The sequence below is a fragment of the Phascolarctos cinereus genome, unplaced genomic scaffold (assembly GCF_003287225.1).
Source record: "Phascolarctos cinereus isolate Bilbo 61053 unplaced genomic scaffold, phaCin_HiC Scaffold_5;HRSCAF=322, whole genome shotgun sequence".
Taxonomy (NCBI): domain Eukaryota; kingdom Metazoa; phylum Chordata; class Mammalia; order Diprotodontia; family Phascolarctidae; genus Phascolarctos; species Phascolarctos cinereus.
Window position 1 is genome coordinate 149,026,444 of NW_027555958.1, and position 27,213 is coordinate 149,053,656.

The following is a 27,213-nucleotide window of genomic DNA, read 5'->3' on the forward strand; positions in this document are numbered from 1 at the left end:
GTAATTGAAAAAATACCATAAAATTTTTTTTAAAAAGAAATTTTTCCTGGAACTACACTGAAATTTGCCCTTTGCAACTTCTATTCATTGCTCCTGGTTTTGCTTTAAGAGACCAAATAACACGAATCACTCTTTCAAATGACAGACTTTCAAATACTTGAAGACATGTCCCTCCATAGTCTTCTCTTTTCCAAGCTAAATATTAGCAGTTGGTTTAACTGATGTTCACATGGCAAAGAACCAGAGGCCTTACCTTCCTTTGGTCAGTAAGTGATACCCCTATCAGTCACCTGCCTCTTGAACTCACCTTTTCCAAGTCCCCTATCCCCCTACTTGACTGAGCTAATGTGCAGAAGTAACTTTAGCCTTCTTGGACTGGAGAGGGAGGAGAACTCAGAGGACACTAGGCCAACCCAGCTGCCCCCACTAGGCTGGAGGCATAATACTATCAATGGACTAGACAGGTTTCCCTTTACAGAGGAACAATTGAAACAGTATAAAATTCAGTCCTTTTTTTTTTAATTGAGTGCTCTGCCTAGTTTCTAATTTATGTGAAAATTTCTCTCTTAGGAAAAGTCTTCATAACCTACTCTGTGGACACAGCTGGGGAGGTGGTGAAATTTGTGAACTTTTTGTTGGTAAATGGATTTCAAACTGCTGTAAGTATTTTATCCAAAGAGAAGACAGCACAGCAAGGGAGATAAGATAATGAATCAAAAAGAGGAGAGAGATAAATAAAGCAGCTAGCTGCTGACATTTTAAACTGTCTTATTTATGTTTTATCTGAATACAAATTTAATGGTTGTGGGTTTAGGTAAATTTGAAATTATCCAAGTTCTCTTGTGGTGTTTCCTGTGTGCTTTTTTGAAATGACTTTAATACCACAGAAAACATGCATGAGTCTCTTCCAAAACCTAACTAGAATAGAGAACTTCTGGTGCATATTTTATCAAGAAGAAGCATGGCAGATTAGACAGACAGCTGGACTTAGACTCATCAAGGCCTGGGTTCAAATCCCACCTCTGACACTTACTAGCTGTGTAATCATAAAATCAAGTCACTTTACTTCTATGAGCTTCAGTTTTCTCATCTGTAAAATGGGGATAATAGTGCCTGTAATCCCCATCTCAAAAGGCTGCAATGAGAAGTATGTAAAACACTTTGTCTACCTTCTAGTTGTCAGCTACTCTCCTTTACCAGCTAACTCTGACCAATGTGGTTATGCTCCTTGAGATATGGGATACCATGAACTTCTCCTTTCATTTCATAAGCCTTGCTTGCCACTGAGAGGTAATGTGATAGAGTAGATAGAAAGCCAATCTCAAATTCAGGAGGACCTGGGTTCAAGTCTTGCTTATTCAAATATTGGCTCTGTAACTCTCAACAAATCATTTAATCTCTTAGCGCCCCCAGGCAATTATCCAAGATTGTAAATTTCATAAAAGGAACTGTTTGGTAGAGGGAGTTCTTCTCTGAGAGCTCTCTGCCAATGAAATCACAGGTCCAGTTCCATTCCCACCACTACATACCAAACAGTAATAATGCCTTTGGACTACTCCCTTCTAGTTAGAAGTGATGCTATATTAAAAGCAGCCCCAAAGGAAAATTGCTTTAACTTAGCCTTCCAGATAGATTTATTTATTCATTGGTCCTAAGTGACCAACCCTCAAGTGAAAATGGGGATATATGGTTAGAGGCAATGGAGGAAGGGGAAAGGCAGGATACCTTTGTTCCATTTAATTTTAGGCCACATTAAATAGCACCACCATAGTCCACGTTTACCTCTGCACATATGCTGTCTCCCTTCTCTCTCCCTACCCCCAACCCCTTTCTAGAGAGGGCATAATTGGCCAGTTCTATTCAGTGCTCTGATTCTTTCTTCACTAGACCAAGCAATCTGGAAACAAAACATTTAACCCTAGTCTTGCTGCTAACATTGATCTTGGGCCAATTCAGGAAGCTCAGAAAATTCTGACCCTCCTTGCCCCACCACAGTTCCTTGATTCAATGGAACTTAAGGCAAGACCATGGTGTTGGCTCTTGGGAGAAATGAAATCACACCACAAGGAGCTATATTGTGAAACTGCAGATTTTTACGTGAAAAGAGGCCTCTCCTCTCCTTCCTATGAAGTCCTCTGTGTACTCTGTGGGAAGGCAATAAATATTAATTGCTGATGATTACATTCTGCAAGATGGTACAAAATTGAAGGAATGCATAAAAAATAGGCAGTTTGTAGGATGAAAAGGGAGGATAAAGAGGGGACGCTTGTCACTTAAATTTTCTTTTTCAAAATTACTTAGCATCACTTAACAGAGGTATCTATTTAAATTCATCGTTTTCTTCTAATAAAATCTGACTGGTCTAGGAACCTCTCAAAGTTTAAAAAAATGCATTAGTGCACATGTTGTAATAAAATCACAATGCCCTTGTTACTGAGTAACTAGCAGCATATCATTCTCTCCTTGCTGAAATTTCAAAAAAAAAGTCTTGGTCTAGTGTGTACTGAAGTCAAATTCCAGAGCCCCAGGCAAAAAGGTTCAAAAGGCAGTGTCCAACTCCTCCTACCCCCTTCCACTTACTCTTGGTTAATTGCAAAATAAACAGATCACCTTTGGAGGATGCCTGTGTTCTTTTGTGGCCTCCTTGCCAATCTGGGACTGCCTGGGCTATTTATGACTATGGTGGCCTCTCACTGTGAAGTCCTTAGCACAGGCTCATAGGCTGAGCCGACACAGTGGTACCAGTGTAAGCTAGCAAAGATGGCACTCTCAAGCCCTAACAGGGTTACTGACTGTGCCTCCTTTATTTACTATCACTGAGTAATTTACATTTGGGGTTAACATTACTGCTAGAATCTTCAGAAGAAGCTTATCATTTGCCCCAGTCCTCAGGTTTAAAGCTGATAAAAGCCATAGGTCACCCCATAATAATAGCTCACCTCTCAGTAGGTATGCTAAGGTTGACAAAGAGCTTCCCTCCCAGCAACTCTGTTGGGGGTGGCAACTATAGGAATTATTACCACCAACTTACAGATGAACTAGGGCTCTGAAAGGTCGAGTGAATTGCCCTAGCACAACTACAACAAATAAGTTGTTAGAAGGGTAATTCAAACCCCGGTATTTCATTACTCACTTTCTACCACCCTGTGCTTCCTCTCCACCCCCACCCCCCACAACTGGAGCTTTGCTGTTTGGGAGATTCAATCAACCAGCATTTATTGAGTGCCCACTATGTGCCTAACTAGGCATTATGGGGCACATGAATTTACTATGAAACACAATCACTTTCTTTAAGGAGCTTACAATCAATCCAATTTCAAGGATAAAACATGGTCACACAAAACAGTGAATAAGAAAGCATTATAAAGAAGGGCCAATAAGACAAGACTGACCATATACAGGAAGTTGTCTAATTATTGGGCAGATAATGATTTTAAAAAGGAATTAAGAGGCAAGAGAACTCAATAAGGACTGCAATCATCTGCAAAAATTTCATGGAGAAAGTGGGATGTGAAGTGGTCTTTGAAAAGAACCAGAGAGGACATTTGGCAGGGATAGAGAGGTCAGGAGACATGAGTCAAAATGTGGAGGTGAGTGTCAGATGGGACTTGACAAAGGCAATGTTTTAGGGATATCAACCTGGCAACTGTATGCAGGGTGGTTTAGATAGCATATTTACAGGAAAAAAGATTTCACAGTCTCTTTTGGGGTGCCAGTTCCAGCATGTAATCACCCTGAAGTCCACAGAGGACTAACAAGAACATCCCTATTTGGCAGTATGTTGTAGAGAGGAAACTAGGAGGAGGCCCAAGAAATAGTAACTACAATGAGTACTGGAATGAAAATAATTCTTATTATGAAAAATGAAGAGTTGGGATTATTTAGCCAGAAAGTGGGATTTGGGCAGTTTGATGGCTCCCCTCTATAACAGACTGCCAAGTGGGGATGTTTCAGTTAGTCCTCTATGGAACTGGAGAATAATAAGCACCTTCTAAATAATAACTCCTAAACTGGAAGCCTTTAGAGCCATCAAACTGCCCAAATCCCACTCTCAGGCTGAATAGTCCCAACTCTTCATTTTTCATAATAAGAATTATTTTCATTCCAGGACTCATTTTAGTTGCTGTTCCTTGGGCCTCCTCCTAGTTTAATATTAACATTTCATTTCTTTTTAAAAATCTTTAATGTTCTATTAAAATAGGATAATAGACTGAGTTATAAAAAGTCTTAGAGGCTATAGAGTTCAATACCATCATTTTACAAATGAAGAAACTGAGGTTCAGGAAAGTGAAAGTGATTTGCCTAAGATGAAACAGGTAGTAAGTGACAAAGGTAGGATTTGAACCCATTATCTTCTGACTCTAAATCCAGGGCTCTTTCCATTGTGCCAACATTTAAGTGCCTTTCCCACCCCCAATTCCATGTGTAAAGTACTGTGTTTTTCCGTAATCTTTTTGGAAATATCCAAGCCCAAGTTGGACATGATATCTAATTAGGCATCTGATCAATGTAGAGTACAGAACTATTATTCCTGGCTCTGCTATGTTTTGCATTCTTAGGATCATGTTTATTTCTGTTTGCTTGTTTGTTAAATATTACTGACCCATTAAGTTTATGGTCAACTATGACTTTCAGCTTTAAAAAAAAATGTAATTGGAGATAGCTTTAGTGTATGAGAGCCACTGTAATTGTATAAACAGAAGTAACAACTATGTTAATAATGAATATTAAATATTCAAATGGTGAACAATGTGGAGATATGAAATATTTTAAGGAAATTTTCTTTTATTCTTTAGACATGGGTTTCCCCTTTAATCACATCATCTACCCCAAAATAATTAGCAACAATCTGGGGCACTTTTAAAATCTCTTACTATTCATGCCTCCCCACAACCTGAATCTGCTGTCAACTTCATTAACACTCTCTTCCCCAAATCCTCTTCTTACAGATAGACATATTTGAGGATAGAGTCCGAGGCATTGACATCATCAAATGGATGGAGCGCTACCTTCGTGATGTAAGCAAACACCAAAACTACAAGATCCACTCATTCTTTCCTGGGATGGATTCATTCATTTATTCACCCAACAGTCTTTTATTAAGTACCTGGTAGATGCCAGGCATTGTGCTAGGTGCTAAAGACACAAAGTTGAAAACAACTTAGTCCCTGCCGTCAAGGAGCTTATAATCTGGTGGGGGTGGAGGGAGGCCGGGCCTATGACATTTACACATGTCTAAATATATATAAATGTATATAAAGCATATACAAAGTAAATACAGAGTACTATGGGGGCATACTAACTACTAAATAAACTCCAGAGTCTCCCTGTTGCCTCCAAAATAAAATGTAAAATCCTCTTTGTGGCTTTAAAAGCTCTTCATAATCTGTTTCTTCCTACCTTTCTAGCCTTCTTATATGCTATTTCCCTCCATGTATCACATGACCCAGAGATACTGACCTCCTTGTTGTTTTTCACACAGTGCTCCATCTCTTGACTGTGTCTTTTGGCAGGAGGCCTTTCTCTGTTCCCCCAGCTATAAGGGTCTTCATTCTGAGATTACTTTCCAATTACACTATATATCTGGTGTGTACATAATTATTTTCATGTTGTTCCCCCTTGTTAAAATGTGCGTTTCTTGAGGAAGGCTCCGTGTTTTTGGTTTTCTTGGTATCCCTGGGGCTTAGCACAGCGCCTAGCACATAGTAGGTGCTTAATAAATGCTTGTTGATGGATAACTAGGGGGATCAGGAAGAGCCTCATGCAGGAGGTGCTATTTGAGCTAAGCCTTAAAAGAAGCACAGAATTCTAAAAGATAGACAATCCTAGTTGTTTGGTTCAGAAGCTCTGTCTCTTGCCTGTGTTAAAAGCCTAGACTGACCCTAAAAAAACCCCCACTCTTGTGAGGTATGCAGGCTCGACAGGGACAGAGGGAAGGAGAATGAGAAGGTAGGTGACATTATCCTGTGGAGGAAGGAAAGACGGCAAACTGCAAATAATGATGAGACCAGGAACAGATGATTGATAAAAATCAGGGTAAACTTTTTTTTTTAAACAATAGAGAAAGATGGAAATCCAGTGTAATGGGAGGTCAATCTTTTCCCGTCCCTCCTCTTCCCCCTTCCCCAATCCTTCAGCATTTTGCTTAGTCTTGGGGCCTTCCTGAGCAGGTTCTCTTACTGGGTACTCTGTCATCTCTGAAACCCCTTAAATCATCCACAGCAGTTCTTTGCTCACTGAGCTGTGATTTGTTTTCCCTGGGCTGGCTGGCCAGGCTCTGTGCAGAGGACACTCTGCAGTTTAACAGGAAAGAAATTGATGGTTGCGGCTGCATCCTGGTTGGTGCTGACCAGTGTTGCAGCTGCAATTTGGTTGGTGCTGACCTAACCTTTCTGCAGGGGGCTGGCGGGGGCCTGGGGCCTCCCTACAATGCAGGCCTTTTGTATGAAGTGTGGAGGGGTTTGCTTTGTGTAGGAGAACTTCTTTCTTCAGATTCTTAAGCTGAATTCAAAAGGAAAGGCAGCCATTAGCTGCAGAGTTGCAGTTCATCATTGACACAAAGTCTTTCTGCATGGAGGCTGAATCCTGCTGAATATTTTTCTCTTACATAATGCAATTCTTCCTAAGATGGTTATTAAGCATAGCTACAGAAAATGGCGGTCAATAAATATCTATTTGGAGACTGCCTCCTGCAGCTGTTTACATCAGGTATTTGATTGGAGAGGGGAGTGGGGAAAAGAAGTGGATGGACAGAGTAGGGATTGTGATGCATTTTACTTTCCTGAGTGAATGAAACTTGTCCTCCTCCCTCAGCACATCCGAGGATATTTAAGATCCTGGCTGGCCGGTTTCCAACCTGCCTTTACCAAACAGACTGCACTTTACACATCCATAAAAGTGCCTCTCTCTCTCATTAACAGAAGACTGTGATGATAATCATTGCAATCAGCCCCAAATACAAACAGGATGTGGAAGGAGCAGAGTCCCAGCTGGACGAAGATGAGCACGGCTTACATACTAAGTACATCCACAGGATGGTAAGTCCTGGGTAGACAGGATTGCTGAGAAAAGCTGCAATGGCTCACCTTCCTGGAGACATAAGCATTCTCTCTAACAAATCACATCTCTTTCCTTGGGGGTTCAGCACTGTGTTTGCCTGGCTGTGTAAAAAGACGCTGAAAGCTTGCTATGAGGATGAGGGGTTAGAACAGAAAGCATCATGGGGGAGAGGATAGGACACTGGATCTGCAGTTGGAGTACTTGAGCTATGTCCTGTCTTGACCATTCCCTGACTCTGTGACCAGGGGCAAGTCATTTCATCATTCTGTGTCTCAGTTTACCCACCCTGTAAAATGAGGAGGCTTAGCGTACATGATCTCTAAGCTCCCTTCTAGCTCCAAATCGATGACACCATGAACAAAACGTAGTATGAGTATTGAACTTGCACTCGAGAGACTTGCATTCAAGCTTCAAGCTGTGTGATGTTGGTCAAGTCACTTCTGTCTCTTGGCCTCAGCTCCCTCATCTGTAACATGGGGGCAAGGATATTCATTACCACCTACCTCACACAATTCTTGATTTGCCTTTTGTTTTTGAGGAAAATGCTGTAAGGTGTGAGTTATAATATTATTAGGTCAGATTTGCTTCCCCTGCCCTCTCTTATGACAAGTGCAGAAGGTCCGACTTCCCAGCGGGCCTGCAGAGAATACTTAAACTAGGACTGATTGAAGAAAGCTATGAGAAAACAGGTTTTGGCACAAAAGCTAACAACCAGAGCTGTCGACGGATGTAACAGGGTTGTTGTTCTAGTAAGTAGTGATGTCACTGTTACTGAAGAGATTTTAAAAAAAAGACTGAATGCTCATCTCCCGGGCATAAAGTAGAAGGGATTCGAGCTGTAGGTGGGAGGTTGGACTGGCTCCAGGTTTTCCACCCACCTGCCTAAAATCAGCACCAGCAGCTCACTAGTAGGTGAGCTCTGCAGTAGACAAGCAATTAGGGCATGATGAGCACTCCAACTTTATGAAAGGAGTGAAGAAACCCAAATTTTTACTACCGAAGGCCCTTCCTACTTAAAGCTTAGCTACTTAAAGCTGACTTTTTTCTTTCTTCCTTCTATCTATCCTGCTCCTCTCATTCCCTGCTTCCTTTTTCTCCCCAACTTTCAGTCCCTGATCCTGAGCGGCTGCCAACATGGTATGGGGGTGGGGAATGAATTATAGTATATTTGGATTAGGCAACATGAGATCGGATCACTTCTGAAGTTCTTCAGATTCTGGGCCTAATGAGTGCTGGGTTAAGGCTCTCCCTCTGTGCTGTATCAGGTAACATCTGCCAGCAATTCAAACTGTTCCATTACTAAGGGGTTATCCTGTTCACCAAGAACAGGGGCAAAGAACCTGAAATGAGAACTGGAACAGCTGCTATCGGGGATCTCTGCCTAAGGCAAGGGGACAAGGGCAGGATCCAGGGCCAGGAGGTCAGGCAAGTTTGAGATAAGTAAACAACACAATTGGGGGATGCAAAGTGAAGCAGGACTTAAAGGTCTGGGTACTCCGAATAGGTTGGGAACATAAGGACTGGGACAAAATGGCTCATATTTAACTCACTAGGTCATCACTGGCTCAGCCTCTTTCTTGAAAGAGAGCCTATAAATTGTCAGAATCATAGAATTTATAGTTGGAAGGGGTTGTTGGAGACTTCACCTCTCTGGGCCTCAGTTTCCTCATATATAAAATGAAAGATGATCTCTAATCACTAGATAATCTCTAATTCTAATTTCCAATGAAATAAAGTAGTCCAACCCCATCATTTTACAAATAAAAGAACTGAGATCCAGGGAGGGTTAAGTGAACATGCCCATCCTCATATATAGCTAGTAAAGAGTAGACTGAGATTTGAACCCAGGTCCTCTGACTCCCAATCCAGAGCTCTTTCCATTACACATAGGGCAAAGTCTGAATTAAAGGCAGGAATGAGTTATTTTAGGGCTTATATCCAGTCTCGGAAGCAGGAGACAGAATCAAAGGACAAAATTAGGAGGTGAGGAAAAACTTATAACGGACATTGTCTCTGGTTTCAGGACAACAATAGTTTTTCACGTTGGAACCCCACACTGGTGCCAGTCCATGGAGTAAACTGACTCACAATTACTACTGACTCAGGGTTTTTATACTCCTTGGCCATTAGTTGACAGAATGAAGGCTCTGGTGACTGGAAGCATACTCCTAGGGCTCCACGTGCTCTCTCCATTTCCAAGCACATAGCTCATGCCAACAGTTGGTGTGTGGGTAGTGCTTCAGTCCAGTGCCAGTTCCTGGGGTACACACACACTCAGAAGTGTTCCTACTCCAGCTCCCCAGAGCTCAGCTGAGCCAGGCAAGTATACATGAAACAACCACACACTTATGGACTGACTACCCTAGGCATGATCTAAATATGTGAAAATTAAGTTAAATGGAGAATGGTGTCAGGACCCTTCCACCATACCTAAGTGCTGATAGGGAGATCAGGTAGGAGGCAAATTCTGCTAAATAAGCTGACACCTTGGGACCTGTCCAACAAGTAAGCAATTCCAGGGGAATAAACATTGCAACTTCATGGTATGGGTGGAGAAGTCCCCATAGGCAAGTTAGAAAGCAGAGCAAAAATGACTTATGTTGACCAGAAAGATCTGTCTCAGGGTGAAAGCAAACTGTATGCAATTATACTGCGACTGGAAGTTAGCTTCAACCTGGTGGTCACCAGTCACTGGCCACCTTAAACCTGACACCCTTCACCTCTGTGTCCAGCACCATACTTTGATGTTTACGGGTCTGCACTGCTATTAATGCTCAGACACACATTTGTACTGCTCTTTACAGATTACAAAACATTTTCTACATAACAACCTTGAGAGGTGGTGCAACTATATTCCATTTCACAAATGGGAAAAGAACTTTAGAAAGGTTAAATGGTTGCCCCAAAGTCTCACAGCTGTTAGGTAACAGAGTTTACACTTGAACCCAGCTCTTTTGACCACAAATCAATGGTGTAGTAGAAAGTGTACTGGTTCTGGTTTGATATTTACTACCTATGTAAACTTGGATAAATCCCTTAATCTCCCTGGGCCTCAGTTTCCTCACCTGTAAAATGAAGGGATTAGACTAAAGAAAGGTTCCTTGAGGTTCCTTTTTAGAGCTCTAAAAATATCATCCTTTCATAGTATAACTCCAAGTCCAGTGTTCTTTCTCCTATATGCTGATAATGGTTCTTGAAAATTTAGTTTGTATATCATTTAGGTCATCTGACTTTTGGTGGGGGCATGGTTATGTGTAAATTATATTTGTAAAAAAATATTTTTCTAGGGGGAAGAGGAAGAAATAGTTTGGTTGTTGTTCAGTTGTTTTCAGTCATGTCCAACTCTTCATGATCCCATTTGGGGTTTTCTTGGCAAAGATACTCTGGAATGGTTTGCCATTTCCTTCTCCAGCTCCATTTTACAGGTGAGGAACTGAGGCAAACAGGGTTAAGTGACTTGCCCAGGGTGACACATCTAGTAAGTATCTAAGGTTGGATTTGAACTTAGATCTTCCTGACTCCAGGCCATGTGATCTAACCACTGTGCTACCTAGATGCCCTGTAAAATAGTTTGGACCTGTGATTTTATTGTTGTGAGGAGCTCTTGATGAGAAAACTCCCTCCACTGATATCTATATATCTATATATGTATAGGCAATTTGTCTGTACTTTGTAGTCCTGAGAGATTTGCCTGTATTACCAAGAGGTTGTGCCTGGGATCTTACAGCTGGTGTATTCGTAAAAGGCAGAACTTGAACCTAGGTCTTCTGATTCTAAGTTCAGTGCTTATTCTACCATATACTTCTTGGAAACTCAGTTTTTATATAATTTTGAAACATTTTTAGGGCATCTGATTTTTTTTTAAAGTAAAATTGTTATGAAAAACATATTTATACAATTTGAAAATCATATTTTTAAAAACTGGAACTGATGTTTTCATTCCACTGCTTAGCATGGCACCATGCAGAGGAAAAGAGTTAAAATTATTAGCTCTTGGTGCTCCAATAAGGAAATTAGAATCATAATACTGCCTGTGCCTGTGTGTGCAGGTAGCATTAATTAACCTCTTAAACTAATTCCTGCAATTAAACCCCCAAATCTATCTGGTTCCAGATGCAGATTGAGTTCATAAAACAAGGAAGCATGAACTTTCGGTTCATCCCTGTGCTCTTCCCCAACGCTAAGAAGGTAAAAACCAAAAAGTTTATAATTAATGCAGTTTGAGTCATCTGGCTCTATTATATGGGAGCTGAAGTGGAAAGACCTGCCAACTTTTTATCAGTGCTTACAGAAAGTGAGGTTAGCCAAAAGATCAAGAGGTTTGGCCACTAGTTGGGTTTTAGGGCTTTATCTGGCAGGACCATCACTGTCTTAATTACCCCTCCAAAACCTTATTCCACATTATGAAGTGGCTTGTTTTAACCAATGAGAGTAAATAGAGAAGCATGAATTTTATCTGATACTCTTATCTAGACACATAAAAGGCCAACTATTTGTATGTGCCTATCTTTGCTGGCTGTTCAACAGATGTGTTTTGTTATATTTCAGCTAAAAGCTCATCTAGTATAACACTCATTAGCTGGAAGGATAAGTGAATTCCACTGGGGTCTCTCCTTAAACTGAGTTCTGTCACAGTTCATGTAAGGACTTTTTGTTCTAGGAGATAGTACCAGCTCAAGATGGAGGGACTGCATAAACTGGGGGAGGGTGAATTTATTAAGAATAATGTGACAGGCCCTGAAGATAGTAAGACAAAAATGAAAAGTATCCATTCTCAAGGAGCTTATGTTCTACTGTGGATGGAGGGGGGGGGAGGCAATATGTATATAGGTAAGTAAATGAAAAATATATGCTGAGTACTATGGAGAGGGAGAAGTGCTAAGGGGTCTTAGAAGTGCTACGAGGGGGTGATGCTTGAACTAGGTTCTGAAGGAAGCCAAGGATTCCAAGCAGCGCAGGCAGCTGAGAGGGAAGCCATTCCAGACTTGGGAGACAGTGTATACAAAGGCATTAAGGCAGGAGGCGATATGTTGTGATTGGGAAATAGCAAGTAAGCTGTTTGTTCTGTGTACTATGGCTGGAACATAGAGTGTGTGAGGAAGAGTAATGTGAAATCAGTCTAGCAAAACAGGTTAGAGACAGCCTGTGAAACTCTTTTAATGCCAAACAGAGGAGTTTGTATTTTATCCAAGAGCAACAGGAACCCACTGAAGTTTCTTGAGTGAGGAAATGACGAGACCTGTGCTTTAGAAATATCACTTTGTGTAAAAAATGAATGTTGAAAACTATTTTTACATGTAATTAGAAAAAACAAAATATTTTTTAAAAAAATAAATAAATGAAAGAAAGACAGATCACTTTGGCAATGGATGCCTTCTAACCCTCTCATGTAACTACCATGGGGTAAGGCCAGGGTCCAGCTCGGACCAGAAGAGACCTGGAGGATCCTTCCATATGATGGCAGCACTGGCCATTTTGATCTGCTCTAGGGTAGGTACCCATGGCCGTAGAATGGGAATCTCTGGACTTATTCTGGAGAAGACAGGAACATCTTTTTGTTGTTGTTTAGTCATTTTTCAGTCACCTTTGACTCTTTGTGATTCTATTTGGGGTTTTTCTTGGCAAAGATACTGGAATGGTTTGCCATTTCCTTCTCCAGTTCATTTTATAGATGAGGAACTGAGGTAAATAGGGCTAAGTAACATGCTCAGGGTCACACAACTAGTAAGTGTCTGAGGCCACATTTGAACTCAGAAAGAGGAGTCTTCCTGGCTCCAAGCATGGCCTCTATCCATTGTTCCACCTAGATGTCCATATTCTTCCTCTAGAAGCATGTTCCAATGGCATCTTCTATGGTATTGTTTGCAACTGGGTGGAATTTGACAGGAGATGGGTTTGTTCTAGACCCATGTAATGTAGAAACCCAGAGACAGTCTAACCCCCAAAAGGCCTTTTCAGTCCCAGAGTAGATCAAAATCTCCAGGTCAATCATGAACTAGCCGCAGGTCCCAGGGCAGGTCATCTTTATGCACAAGAATTAGGGACAGCTTTCCTAACCTGTAGTTAGCCAGGCTATACAGACATCCTTAATGTATTGTAGATTTGTGAGGCGGCAGAGTGTGAAACCAATGATGAAGCTAGCGTGTTGGATACATGGGTTTGTGTTTATAAAAAGTAAGTACAAGGAAAGTCAGGGTAAAGTAAGTAGGAAGATAGAGATCTGGCAGTTACTAGTAATGGACAGAAAGTAGGGGAGATTAACAATACTGCATTGGTAAAATGACCAAGAATGTGTGGCATGAAGGAAAAGCCCCCGTATTATGCATGGCATCTCCATGCCTTTGCACGGCCCTTCCCTTGGGCCTGTGATCACGCCTTCCTTTCCTCCTCCTCCAGATGGAAGCCCTAGCTTCCCTCAAGGCTCTGCCCAGGTACCATCAATTACAGGAGAATTTTCCTTTTTACCCCAAGTTGTCAGGGCTCTCCCTTGAGACTACCTTGTATTTACTTCTCTATGCACATTTATGCTCACAGTAGAATATAAACTCCTTGAAGGCAGGAACTGTGTCATTTTGATCTCTGTATCCCCAGCACCTAGCATTCAATATGTTCATGCTTAGTATATTTAACTGAACTGAAGTGAAAATGAAATGGGAGAAGAATACAGGATCCACAGGACTCAGATACTTGAATGAATGTGTAATAAAAATAATAATAATAATGAGAAAACACTGAAGCATGTTGGAACTTTGAGGCCCTATTGTTTACTATGGGTGGAATTAAGCATACTGGGGGTTAACCAACAGCACTTTGAGGTAAGGTGCTTACTGTAAGGTACCTTCACCTCCTAGGCAGTCCCATGGCAGAGACCCTAAGGACAGCATTAGAATAAGAATAAGAATAAGAATCAGCCTGTTTTGACTTTACACTTTTGCTACTAGATCAGGAACAACTGGCACTGAGCTATATTTATTATCCACCCATCCAGTTCTGTGACCATAAGCACAGACAGGAACTGGTAGAGTGGAAGGACAATAAGTCAAAGGAAGCGTATGGTCCCAGCAAACTTTCCTTCCCCCTCTCCTGTCTAGCCATGGGAAAAACCACATCACTCAGAGCAACCTTGGCACCACCTCTTTCATGTGAAGGTGATGAAAAGTGCATTACAACCTAAAAGGAAGGTTGAGTCTTCCTGATGGAAAATTCCCAGTACATGTGGTTTCCATGATTTAGATATGATGAGCTGCAGGTGTAAGCTCTCCCACCCCTCCCCGCCATTTTTATAAAGCAAAACAAAAATGCCACCAAGTTTGGTGAAAAACAAGTATGAGCCAGCTCTTGAGGTTTGAGGGCAGTGGTCCCAGGAAGTTAGCATGAGGAGTGGCTGGAGGTGGTGGGGGTATTGGAGGGGGAGTGGGGGTACCCAGGAGTTTTTTCTAACAACCCACCTCTCCTTCCTACAGGACCACGTGCCAACGTGGCTGCAGAACACCCATGTTTATAGCTGGCCCCGGAATAAGAAGAACATCCTGCTTCGGCTCCTGAGGGAGGAGGAGTACGTCCCTCCTCCAAGAGGGCCTCTACCCACTCTGCAGGTGGTGCCCCTTTGAAGCTGCCCAAGATCCTGGGGCAAAAGGTGCTGCTGCCTTCATTTAGACTGGATGCCAGAGCATTGCTGGATAGGGGACCCGAGTGGTGGATGCAAGCTTATGCTGATGGCTGTTTCTATGGGTAACATCTCTTGAGCGCTAGTAAGCCCCGTCAGCATCCAGATGGACTCTGTCGTTGATGCTGAGGCAGAAGCAGCACATGCCTCCCTGAGTTCTTCAACCTACTCCCGGGTGGGATGTACAGATATTTTTCCCCTTTTTAAAAATCACCTGGGGCGTTTCCCTTAGCACCTTCACAAACAGGTACTGTAAATCATATTGCAATAACTGTAGACTTTGACAAACACCCCCTATTTGCTTAAGGAATCTTTCCTGTTTAGCCAGATGTATTTTTCTATCCTTAAAATAAAAGGATTTCATGTACAACACAATAAAATGTTTACTTTTGTAATGCTGTGGGGCTCATTTATATCTAGGGAGACAGAGGGGGCACCTATTCAATGGTGAGACGAGCAGTTGCCTCCTGGGCTGAGGCACAAAACAAATTAGATAGAATATCAGATACAATAGATCAGACTCTCCTGAATGATAGGATCATAGCAAACTAGACAAACAGCTTCTTCTGACATCCTCACTGGCACTTACGTTCTAGCAGTTCAGATTTTAATGATACCATGTGATCCTCAGTACAATTGTGATTCTGTATGGAATTAATTACTCTATTTTAGGGTCTGTATGGGTATAAGTGGGTAGCTAGGTGGCACAGTGGATAGAGCACTGGACTTGGAATGGGGAAGATTCATCTTTATGAGTTCAAATCCTGCCACTGACACTTACTAGGTATGACCCTGGGCAAGTCACCTAACCCTGTTTACCTCAGTTTGCTCATCTGTAAAATGAGCTGGAAAAGGAAATAGCAAACCATTCTAGTATTTTTGCCAAGAAAACCCCAAATGGGGTCACGAAGGTCAGATTGACTGAAATAACTGAACCACAACAAAATGTGTAGAAGTGTGGAAATATGTTGGCATGTGAATGGTCTGCAGCATACCTTATCCAACACAGCCAACAACTATGCATTGATCAGCTTCTATGTCTAGTAGGCTCCTTGAGAGCGGAAAGTTAAGTATTACTACATAGTATATACTCATGTGTGTACTGGGCTGGCTTCAACTGGCTCTGGTTAAATTTTCAGTGTGAGCATTTATACCTCAGAAATCTGCAGCAAACTACTAATCGGTGCTCAATTGATTGTTTTGTTGATTTTCTAGACTTAAGGAAGTATTGGAGCGAATGTGATGCAGATGGAATTTAAAAGTGTGTCCTGCATACATTTTTTTTTCTTCCCAGAGAGCAGGCTGTTAAATAGTTACCAGCACACTCCTGGGTGAACCCCATAGTGCCTTGAATACAGCCTTCCATGTGGAATGAGAATAAAACATTAGATATAGAAGGGGTAGGACTGCTACCCCTGTTCAGGGTGAATGGAACAATGATAACAGATAACAGAGAGAAGGCAAATCTGTTCAACTCTTATCTTGCTTAATTTTTTTCTGCCAAGGGGAATGATCTTCCCACTGGAAAGGACAGCACACAAGTGTCTAATGGGCAGTTGAAAGTAAGATAAGAAGGGAGTTTGGGCAACCAGATGGTGTAATGGATAGAGTACTGGGCCTGGAATCAGGAAGGACTCATCTTCCTGAGTTCAAATCTGGCCTCAGACACTTACTAGCTGTGTGACCCTGTGCAAGTCACTTCACCCTGTTTGCCTCAGTTTCCTCATCTGAAAAATGATCTAGAGAAGAAAATGGCAAACCACTCCAGTATCTTTGCCAAGGAAACCCCAAATGGGGTCACAAAGAGGCAGACACAACTGAAACAACTGAACAAAAAGTAGGGAGTTAGTAAGAGAATACCTAGATGCCTTTGATTAGCTCAAGTCAACTGGCCCAGACAAAAACCATCCTAGCATACTGAAAGAACTGGCACCTGTGATTCTTGAGGCCACAGTTAGCGATCTATAGACAGATTGGGAAGAACCAGGGGCATAACCAGAATGGAGAAAGGCTGATGTTTTGATTGGAGATGAAGAAGTGTAGTCAGCAAGAGACATGGCCTGAGCTAGGTTTGAAGTGACCACAGCTGGAAATTTAATAGGGATAAATGTAAAGAAATATTTAGGTTGTAAAAGCTTCACAGGTACAAGACCAAGCAGGCATAGCTTGACAATTTAGCTCAAAAAAGATCTGAAGGTTTTAGTTACTACAGTGGAAAGAACACGGGATCTGAAATCGGAGGGCCTGGGTTTGGATCCTGGTTCTGCTACTTATGCACTTGGCTTTAGGTAATCAATCACCAAACAATTACTAAATGCCAGGATGGTGGTGAAGGGAGGAAGCAAAATAAAAATATAAGGAATGAAACAACCCCTGATCTGAAGGAACTTGCAAGAACATTTATAATTACAAAAATAAAAATAAAGAGAATAAATACAAAGTGGCAGTTGGGAGAAATTAAGAAAGACTTCTGTAAAAAGTAGTGCTTGAGCTGTGTCTTGAAGAAAGAGAGGCATCCTATGAAGCAGAGATGAGGTCCAGGACTAGGGAGAAAAGAATCTCACTTTTCTATGTCCTGGTCAGATCGTATCTGGAGTACTGTGTTTAATTCTAAGAAGGATGTCAGCAAGTTGGAGAGTGTGTAGAGAAGGGCAAACAGAATGATCTTGAGGTCATGACATATGAGGATCTGTTTAAGCAAGGGGGAACAGACCATGTGTGAAACTTAAGCAGCGGATAGGAATGGTAAGACATAATGGCTATCTTGTAGTTGAAGGCTGCCTCAGTTTCCTCACCTGTAAAATGAGCTGGAGAAGCAACTGGCAAACCACTCAGGTATCATTGCCAAGAAAACTTTAAAAGGGGTCATGGAGAGTTGGACACGACTGAAATGACTGAACAACATGTGGAACATGTGGAAGAGGGAAGACCTCTTCTGCTTGGCCCCAGAGGGCAGAACTAAAAACAATGGGCAGAAATTGCAAACCAAAATTGAGGCTTGATTTAAGAAATAATTTCCTAATAATTAGAGCTATCCAAAAGTGGAAGGTATCCCTTTGGGAGGAAGTTGGTTCTCTCTCACTGGATGTCTTCAAGCAAATGCTGGATGACTACTTGTCAGGCCATGTTGGAATAGATGGTTAGGAAGGTCCCTTATAATTCATGCATTCATTCATTCTATAAGCATTTAATAAGCATCTGCTATATGCTGGGCACTATAGTAGGCCTTGGGATGGAAAGAAAAAATGAAACAGTCTGTCATGCTGGGATTCTATTTGTTGAATAGAAGAAGCAAGGTGCAGAGCTAGATGCTACACGGGGATAAAAAGAAGATGTAGTGCCTGCCCTTTTGTGACTTATATTCAGTTAACCAGGTTCACAGCTTAGAAGTCATTCTTGATTGTTTTAAAAACATTTTTTAAAATTTTATATTCTGAACTGTTAATTTTAAATTATAAATGAGCTTTTCCAAATACATTGTAAAAGGAGAGGATTATACATAAAACTGTGAATCTCTATTATGTAGAACTTTTCTTTTTAAGTATTTAGTAACTTCAACATGTAACTTTCAGAGATGTCCTGATTTATCCTTTCTGGCCTTCTTCCTGTTCTCTCTTTTTTGGAAGGAAAAGGGGAACTTTATCTCTACCTTCTATCTCCCTCCCACTTGCCTCACCCAAGATGGAAAAAATTAAAAATATGAACAAATATTAACATATGTGTATCAAATACATATTTGTATTTATAACAAATGTGCAAAGTCAAGCAATTTAGTAGCATAGTATTTGTACCATAAACCTGAAGAGCCTACTTTCTGATATGAGGACTGACTATTTGACAAAAACTGCTAGGGGAAAGTAGCATGCCAGAAATTGGGTATAAAGAGACCAATATTATACACCATATTGCAAGATAAACTCCAAATAGATACATAGCTTAGCTATAAACTCACAGTGGCCATATCCAAAAAAGTATTTCTCGTTATTTCTCCTGAGAGTCTTGGCCTTGTCCCTCCAGATGAAAGTTTCTATTATTTTTCTAGCATTGTAAATAAATCATTTGGTTGGTTGATTGGTAAGGTACTAAATAAGTGAATTAATTTTAGTACCATTTTCATTGTATTGATTCAGCCTACATAAGCAATTAATTTTTTTTTAAAGTCTGCATCACCCTGATTCTTTACCCTCACTCATCTTTCATATCCAGTTAGTTGCCAGGTCCTGCCAATAACATCTTCTCAACGTCTCTGACATCTCTCCCTTTCCTCCATTCACACAACCTTTGAAATTACTCCAGCTGTGGCCCTTACCACCTCTTGCCTGGACTATCCAAGTTTTCTATTTGGGGGTGCTTCCTTGCATCCCATCTCTTTCTTCTTCAATCTATCACCCACCAAATGATATTACTCAAGTAGAAGTCTGGCCATGTCACTTCTCTGCTCAAAAACTCCCAATACTTATCCATTGCTTTTATTATTAAAAATAAAAACAAACAAAAATCCTCTTTGTGGCATTTAAAGCCCTTTACAACATGACTTCTGACTATCTTTTTAGGCTGATTACACATTACTTCCTCTCACTCACAGACAGTGCTCTCCATTGTAGCCTCATTTGCCTACTTGCTGTTCCCCCTACAGAACATCCCCTCTGCAATCCACATGGACAGCCTTTGCACAGGCTGTCCCCTAAGCCTCTAACTTTCTCCTTCCTCTTTTTCATCCCTAGGAACCATTTGCTCCTTTCAAGGCTGTGCTCAAATGCCACCCCATTCCTGACTTTTCCAGTTGTTCATGCCCACATCCCTAACAAATCATTGTGCGTTCATTTTCTATGCATATTGTACTTATCTGTGAACATGTTGTATCTTTCCAGTATGATGTAAATTCTGTGAATGCAGAGACTTGTGTCACTTTTTGTATGTGCACATCATTTACCTAGTGAAATGACTGGAATATAGTAGGCATTCAACAAATTCTTGATTGATTTCTTGATTATAGTCCAGGGCAGTGGCGCTCAAACTTTTTGGTCTCAGTATTCCTTTATACTCTCAAAAACTATTAAGGACCCCTAAGAGCTTTTGCTTATGTGGGTTATGTCTATTGATATTTACCATATTAGAAATTAAAACTAACAAATTATCTTCAAATGTTCCATATTAATATATTTTTAAAAAAATAGTAATAAATCTTATATGCTAACATAAATAATATATTTTCATGAAACTAACTATATTCTAAAACAAAAAAAAATCAGAGATAATAATGTAATAATGTTCTCAAAGCCCAGGGATAGACAGGCCAGGAGGCAGATCATGTTTTCTAGGTTTGATATCTCCTGCTTTTCCCTTGTCTATATCCCCTATTGTTTAGCCAAGGCCCAAATGCTCTGTGGAATAATTCAAACCTTACATGTAAGGTAAAAAAGAATAGCTTTCATTCATTCAGCAATTATTTATCAAATGATAATTATGTGCAAGGGCATTGTGCTAAATGCTTTAGAAGATACAGAGTACAAGCAAGCAACTGATGAACAGCAAATAATACTGATGTAGTTATTTTGGATGCCTTTTAGAAAAGGAAAGTACACTTGCAAAAATGTTAGAAGATTCTGAACTTGTGTTTACTCCCCTCTCATCTTTCTCTTTTCCCTGCCTCTCTCTCTCATCTCCCACTATTTTGAAACGTTTCCATATTGTGACAATTTCTTGATGTCACATTATTAGCCCATCCTCTTTTTTCCTGGACCCTGCCTTGAATGCTCACTCAGTCAACTTCAACTGGCTCCCTGGAGAGTTCAATATGTAATGTGAATGAAAGATGAAGGTCCCAGATGGTCTACCAAATAGTCTCTAACATGATACAGCTGGTGCTGGTGGCAAAAAACACCTGCTAGGGTGATGAAAATGTGACCCTTCAAGTTCTTGTGAAGTATGAAGATCCACAACAACAACAAATTTAACAACTGTTTTTAGGCTCCATCCCTGGAATTAACACTTTATTTATTTAAAGGTTATCTTCATACATTTTTAATAATATGGCAAAAATAAGCACTCAAAGGTATTTCTATATGGAGAAATTGATGGGAGGAGGTGGAGAGAAGGTTGGATTCCATCAAACAACCAATTAGTAAGTAGTTTTGAATGAAGAAGTTTAACCAAATTCAACTTTTTTCTGTTTTCAAACTCGTTTCTCTGTGTATAGGAAATGTATTAGATTAGCTGTTTCTTGACCATCACTCAGGTGAGTTTCTGTCCTTGACATTGTTGGTGTCTTTCCAGTCTATTCAAGCACTGACTTAAGGCTTTATTTTGTCTCAGAAGCCATCTTAGAAAGTCACTGCTGAACTAAGTCACATTGGACACGTATTTCGTGTTGATCCTACCTTTGCCCAACAATATTCCTCTTTTTTCTATGCCCTTTGCCAGCTACCCAGTTCGTCACTTCCTCCTGTGCCGATGGGAAATAGTCCAAGAAACATTTCTAAAACCAAAAGATCTTTTTACTCCTTTGTGCTCCTGCAGCAATGAGCATCAATGGGGCCCACTCTCTGGAAGCAAAGAAAAACAGAATGAAAGTCTTATTCAGGGAAAGTATTTGTCAGGCACTATACTAAGTGCTTTACAATCATCTCATTTTACAAATGAGGAAACCGAGGCAAACAGAGGTTAAGTGACTTGCCCAGGATCACCCAACTACTAAGTGTCTAAGGCCACATTTGAACTCAGATTTTCCTAACATAGAGAATAAGTAGAGAGGGCTTGGACCCAGGTGGTGGCTGTGTGAATGGAAAGAAGGGAACAGATAGGAGAGATGTTGGGAAGGCAGACTTGCCAAGGCCCTCCTGAAGCACATGTTGAGATGGGGGATAAGGAACAAAATCTGTGGCACCTAAGGCGTTCTTCAAGCTGGTCAAGAAATTCTGCCTCTAACTTTACTCATCTGTTCTGTTTTCTACCAAAGGTCCCTTTGAGGTAAACACTTAAGGATGGTGTTTATGAGCTATGTATGGGTGACTTTTATAAAAGACAGAGCTAAGTAGAGAGAGGATAAGAGCATTGACAAGTAACCTAAATGACCTAAGTAAAGGAACAACAGCTGTCATTCATATAGTGCTTAAAGGCTTACAAAGTGCTTTTATAGCTGTTGAATTGTTTGATCCTCACAATAGCTTTATGAGGCAGGTACTTGTACTGTCACCATTTTATAGGGAAAACAGAGGCTCCAAGAGCCAAAGTGACTGGCCTGTGGTTACAATGCCAGAGAATGTCAGAGGCAGAATTTGGACCAAATCCTCCTGACTCCATGTCTAGCCCTCTATTTACTACATCAAGCTGCCTCTCAGACCTTTGCTTCAGGAGTATCAACTTTGGCAACTGTGATAGGACTAGAGTCTTAATATCATTTCCCTGAAATAGTAATTAATTTTTCCTAAAAGGCAACAAAGCTATCCCTGGAACTTGATTGGCCCCTGCCTCCCTTGACACAGATTCCTGGTCGTCTAAGGGTATGCAAAGTCCCACCCATGTGGAGTCAAGGCCCCTCCAATTTGGTGGAGATCTGAAGACTAAAGGCAAGTCACCTTACCTTGATCCGCTGACCAGATATATTAACAAATGAAGATGAGGGGGACCATGTGAGAGAAACTAAATGCCACTGTTTTTTGTTGTACATCCTTACTGTAAAATAAAACGCTTTTTGTTAACTCTTCAATGACTGGCAAGTATCTCGTTTCATCCAAACATCAAACCTGAACAGAGTGCTAACATTCAGTCCATCTGTAATAGCAGCTGTGTGGAGGACTGATTAGAGATGGGAGAGACTGAAGATAGGGAGACCAATTAGGAGACTCTTGCAATAACCCAGACGAAAGGTGATGACAGACTGAAAATAGCAGAGTGAAGACTATAATATGTGAAAGAAATTCATGTTTAGTGTAGGGATCCCTGTAACCTCCTAAGAAACATCTAGCCTGGTGTCAGATTTCCTCTCTCAGCCAAGGTATTAGAAAGTAACATTTGAATCTGTGCTAGGCAGCATGAATAGCTGCTGGATCTACGAATGCAAAAATGAAGGCATCTCTGTGCGGAAGCTGCCTGCTCATTTCCAGACACTCCAGTCATGTTGTAGACTGAGGGTTGGAGGAAAGTTTCTTATGGTGAAAAACCTCCTGAATATTAAAGGAGATATTTCTGGCACCTTTCCTGACCTCCTAGTGCTCCCTTTACTTTAAGGATGGTAACTAGAAGGCAGACTGAGACAGAGGAGAGGACAGGACAGGCAGGAAAGGAAAAGAGGGGAGCTGAGAGAAGTGGGCAAGAGAGGAGAGGAGAAGAGACAGAAAGAGAAAGCTGGCACATCTGAGACCAGTAGATTTCATGTGGAAAGCAAGCTGAAATGAAGTAGCTGCTTTGGCTCCCTTCCAAAACTACTGTTCTATTTTTATTCTTTCTCACGTGCTTCTTCACTTGACAATGTACTACCTGGGCACCTGGATTAGCAACAAAACATGGAATCGAGCCACTCATTTGTAAAACTGGATGGAAGAAGGCCATTGATGCAGAACTTGTTTATGGCTGGCAAGGAAGGAAAGGAAAGCTGGAATGTTAACAATCATGGTGGCTATACAAGATAGCACTGGGCCCTCATTACCAGTGGTTCAAAGGAAAAGCCAGGCATGGCCCTTTGCCGAGTAAACATGAAATGTTAATGGAGAAAAGGAGGAATCAATAATGCTCTTGCCAGCTTCCATGTCATTGTGTTAGAAAAGGTAGGACAAGGACCAGGTTTCGGGAAAGGAAACAAAGCCACATGGCCTTGAAGTGTAACGAGTTTGCCATGGCAACAGATAAAAATGAGCCTCCCAAGCCCAGAGCAGGTGTGTGTTATCTTACAGAATAAATATACTTCTCTCACCCTGCCCCCCCATTTTATAATGAAACCCATGTTTGGATTTTTTTCCCCACCCTCTTTTGTTACATGGAAAAGTTGGCTGTTGCTCAAAGGCTCCAGCAGGAAAGAAAGCATAATCAGCTTTATCAAAAGGTCTGCTTATTAAAAGGCAGCCTCTCAACTGTGCTAGAAGCTTCCTGGGGCACTGAGCAGCAGCTGGGCTATAGCTACCTATTTGGCCTTCTAGGTGTTGAGCATGACTGAAAGCTTCTTGCTGGTGCATTTACCAAGGCACAGCAATTAAACTGGGTTCCCTCATGGTCTTCACTGCATTTTTCAGAGAACTGTATGAGCACATTCTCAAGAGGCTGAGGCTTGACCAAGTTGTGGCATCCTGTATTAATCTGGGATATGGGCCAAATGTTTCTCGTGTTTAGGGATTAACTGTCTTCATTTTCCAATCTGCTGTTATCTATGAAGTTCAGTTACCGAGAAACTTCAAGAGAGTTGATAGTTCCCTTACGTGGAAACTTCTCTGAAATAGGTTCAGGATGGTAGTTTTCCACATCCAATTTGTTCACTAAAAATAGGGATTGAAAACAAAACAAAATTTTCAAATCTCCAAGTTAAAAAGTGCCAGAGATATTTCATATAACCAAAAAAGGATAGGGGGAAGTGGAACACGATTTTTATTTTTCTTGCTTCATTTTTAACAAATGAAGATGAGGGGGACCATGTCAGAGAAACTAAATGCCACTGTTTTTTGTTGTACATCCTTACTGTAAGAGTAAAATAAAATGCTTTTTGTTAACTCTTCAATGACTGGCAAGTATATTGTTTCATCCAAACATCAAACCTGAACAGAGAGTGCTAACATTCGGTCCATCTCTAATAGCAGCTGTGTGGAGGACTGATTAGAGATGGGAGAGACTGAAGATAGGGAGACCAATCAGGAGACTCTTGCAATAACCCAGACGAAAGGTGATGAGAGACTTCACTTTATTTTAAAATTAGGATAGTTTGCAAAGCACTTTCTGTGTTCTTGGATGTTCACCACTAGCTGGTAAACATCCCAGAAATGCTACTTGCTGTAATACAGCCATGGATAGGTGTGGATAGGGGTTGCCCCAAGGAAAAACTGTTAAGTTTGGAGCTGTGGCGGTTTCCAGACTCCTTAATCCACGAATGCCAAAGACAACTTAGAAGGTCAGTGGGAAAAGTCTGTTTCTGTCAGTGCTGAGACAGGAAGGTGGGGTTTCAGCTCCATTCCCCAAGAGCGTGGCGGGGGTGGGGGGGCAGCTGCTTCCCAAGCTTCCGGCCCACAGACTGAGTGGGAATCCACTGGCTGATCAGAGAGGGATTGCAGGGATCTCTTTGCCAGTGCTGAGGCAAGAATCTCTTGCTTTGCCCATGTGTGGATCTGGGTCACAGTTCTGGGAGGCAGTGCTGGGGTGAGGAGGAACGCTGGTGGGGTTGAGCTTGGAGTGGCTGTGAAGAGGAATCCTTCCTCACAGTCACAGGACAGAAAGGAATACTTGTGGTCACAGGCCAGGAAAGGAGTAAACACCTCGCCCCTTATCATACCACCTTGGAAGAACTGAAAATTTACAGGTCCCTACAAGTATCTCTGAAAACAGCTATACAAACCCCTGAAGCTTGGGACAATACATTTTCCACATTGGAAGCAGACTCTTACCTTAACAAAGAGTTTAAAACTCAAGTAATTGGCTGGGATCATGAGCAAGCAGCGCAAAAAGAGTCAGACAGAATCTTACTTTGGTGAAAAAGAAGATCAAAATATACAACCAGAAGAAGACAACAAAGTCAAAGCTCCTACATCCAAAGCCTCCAAGAAAAATATGAATCAGTCCCAGGCCTTGGAAGAGCTCAAAAGGGATTTTGAGAAGCAAGTAAGGGAAAGTAGAAGAAAAACTGAGAGTGATGCAAGAAAATCATGAAAAACAAGTCAACAGCTGCTAAAGGAGACCCAAAAAATACTGAAGAAAATAACACCTTAAAAAATAGCTTAACCCAAATGGCAAAAGAGGTCCAAAAAGCCAATGAGGAGAAAAATGCCCTAAAAAGAAAAATTGGCCAAATGGAAAAGGAAGTCCAAAAGATTACTGAAGAAAATACTTCCTTAAAAATTAGAATAGAGCAATTGGAAGATAGTGACTTTATGAGAAATCAGACACAGTAAACAAATCCAAAAGAATGAAAAATTAGAAAACAATGTGAAATATCTCATTGGAAAAACAACTGACCTGGAAAATAGATCCAGGAGAGAGAATTTAAAAATTATTGGACTATCTGAAAGCCATGATCAAAAAAAGAGCCTAGACATCATCTTCCAAGAAATTATCAAGGAAAACTGCCCTGATATATTAGAACCAGAGGGCAAAATAGAAATGGAAAGAATCCACAGATCTCCTCCTGAAAGAGATCCCAAAGGAAAACTCCTAGGCATATTGTAGCCAAATTTCAGAGTTCCCAGGTCAAGGAGAAAATATTACAAGCTGCTAGAAGGAAACACTTCAAGTACTGTGGAAACACAATCAGGATAACACAAGATTTAGCAGCTTCTACATTAAAGGACCGCAGGGCATGGAATATAATATTCTGGAGGGCAAAGGAGATAGGATTACAACCAAGAATCACCTACCCAGCAAAACTGAGTATAATTCTTCAGGGGAAAAAAATGGTCATTCAGTGAAATAGAGAACTTTCAAGCATTTCTGATGAAAAGACCAGAGCTGAATAGAAAATCTGACTTTCAAATACAGGACTCAAGTGGAACATGAAGAGGTAAACAGGAAAGAGAAATCATAAGAGACTTATTAAGATTGAACTGTTTACATTCCTGCATGGAAAGATGATATTTATAACTCATGAGACCTTTGTCAGTATTAGGGTAGTTGGAGGAAAAAAATTATATGTATGTATATGTGGATAGATAGATAGAGGGCACAGGGTGAGTTGAACATTAAGGGGTCATATATGGAGAATAAAATTAAGGGATGAGAGAGATTATACTCGGAGAAGAAGAAAGGGAGAGGTAGAATGGGGTAAACTATCTCACAAAAAAAAAAGAAAAGTCTCTTACAGTGGAGGGGAAATGGGGGAAGGTGAGAGAGAATGAGTGAATCTTATTCTCATAGGATTTGGCTTAAGGAGGGAATAACAAACACATTCAATTGGGTATGGAAATCTGTCTTACTCTACAGGAAAATAGGGGGAGAAGGGGACAAGAGCAGGGGGATGATAGAGAGGAGGGCAGATTGGGAAAGGGAGTAATCAGAAGTAAATACTTCTGAGGAGGGACAGGGTCAAAAGAAAGAATAGAATAAATGGGAGGGCAGGATAGGATTAAGGGAAATAGAGTTAGTTTTTCACAACATGTCTACTATGGACGTGTTTTGCATAACTGCACATGTACAACCTATATTGAGTTGCTTGCCTTTTCAATGAGGGTGGGTGGGGAGGGAGGAAAAGAGAAAATTTGAAACCTAAAGTTTTAAAAACATATGTTTAAAAAAATGTTTTCACATGCTACTGGGAAATAAGAAATACAGGAAATGGGGTACAGAAGTCTATCCTGCCC

General features: G+C 41.0%; 1 protein-coding gene across 1 annotated transcript in view; it reads left to right on the top strand.

The window, feature by feature from the left end:
- TRAF3IP2 (TRAF3 interacting protein 2) overlaps nt 1-15,120 on the top strand; it is a 65,959-nt gene extending 50,839 nt beyond the window's left edge. Inside the window, 5 exon segments of the mRNA XM_021008090.2 lie at nt 571-659; nt 4,950-5,018; nt 6,921-7,037; nt 11,173-11,247; nt 14,523-15,120. Of these exon segments, the coding sequence (XP_020863749.1) occupies nt 571-659; nt 4,950-5,018; nt 6,921-7,037; nt 11,173-11,247; nt 14,523-14,669 (497 nt within the window). The 3' untranslated portion in view covers nt 14,670-15,120.
- Nucleotides 15,121-27,213: the final 12,093 nt, after the last annotated feature.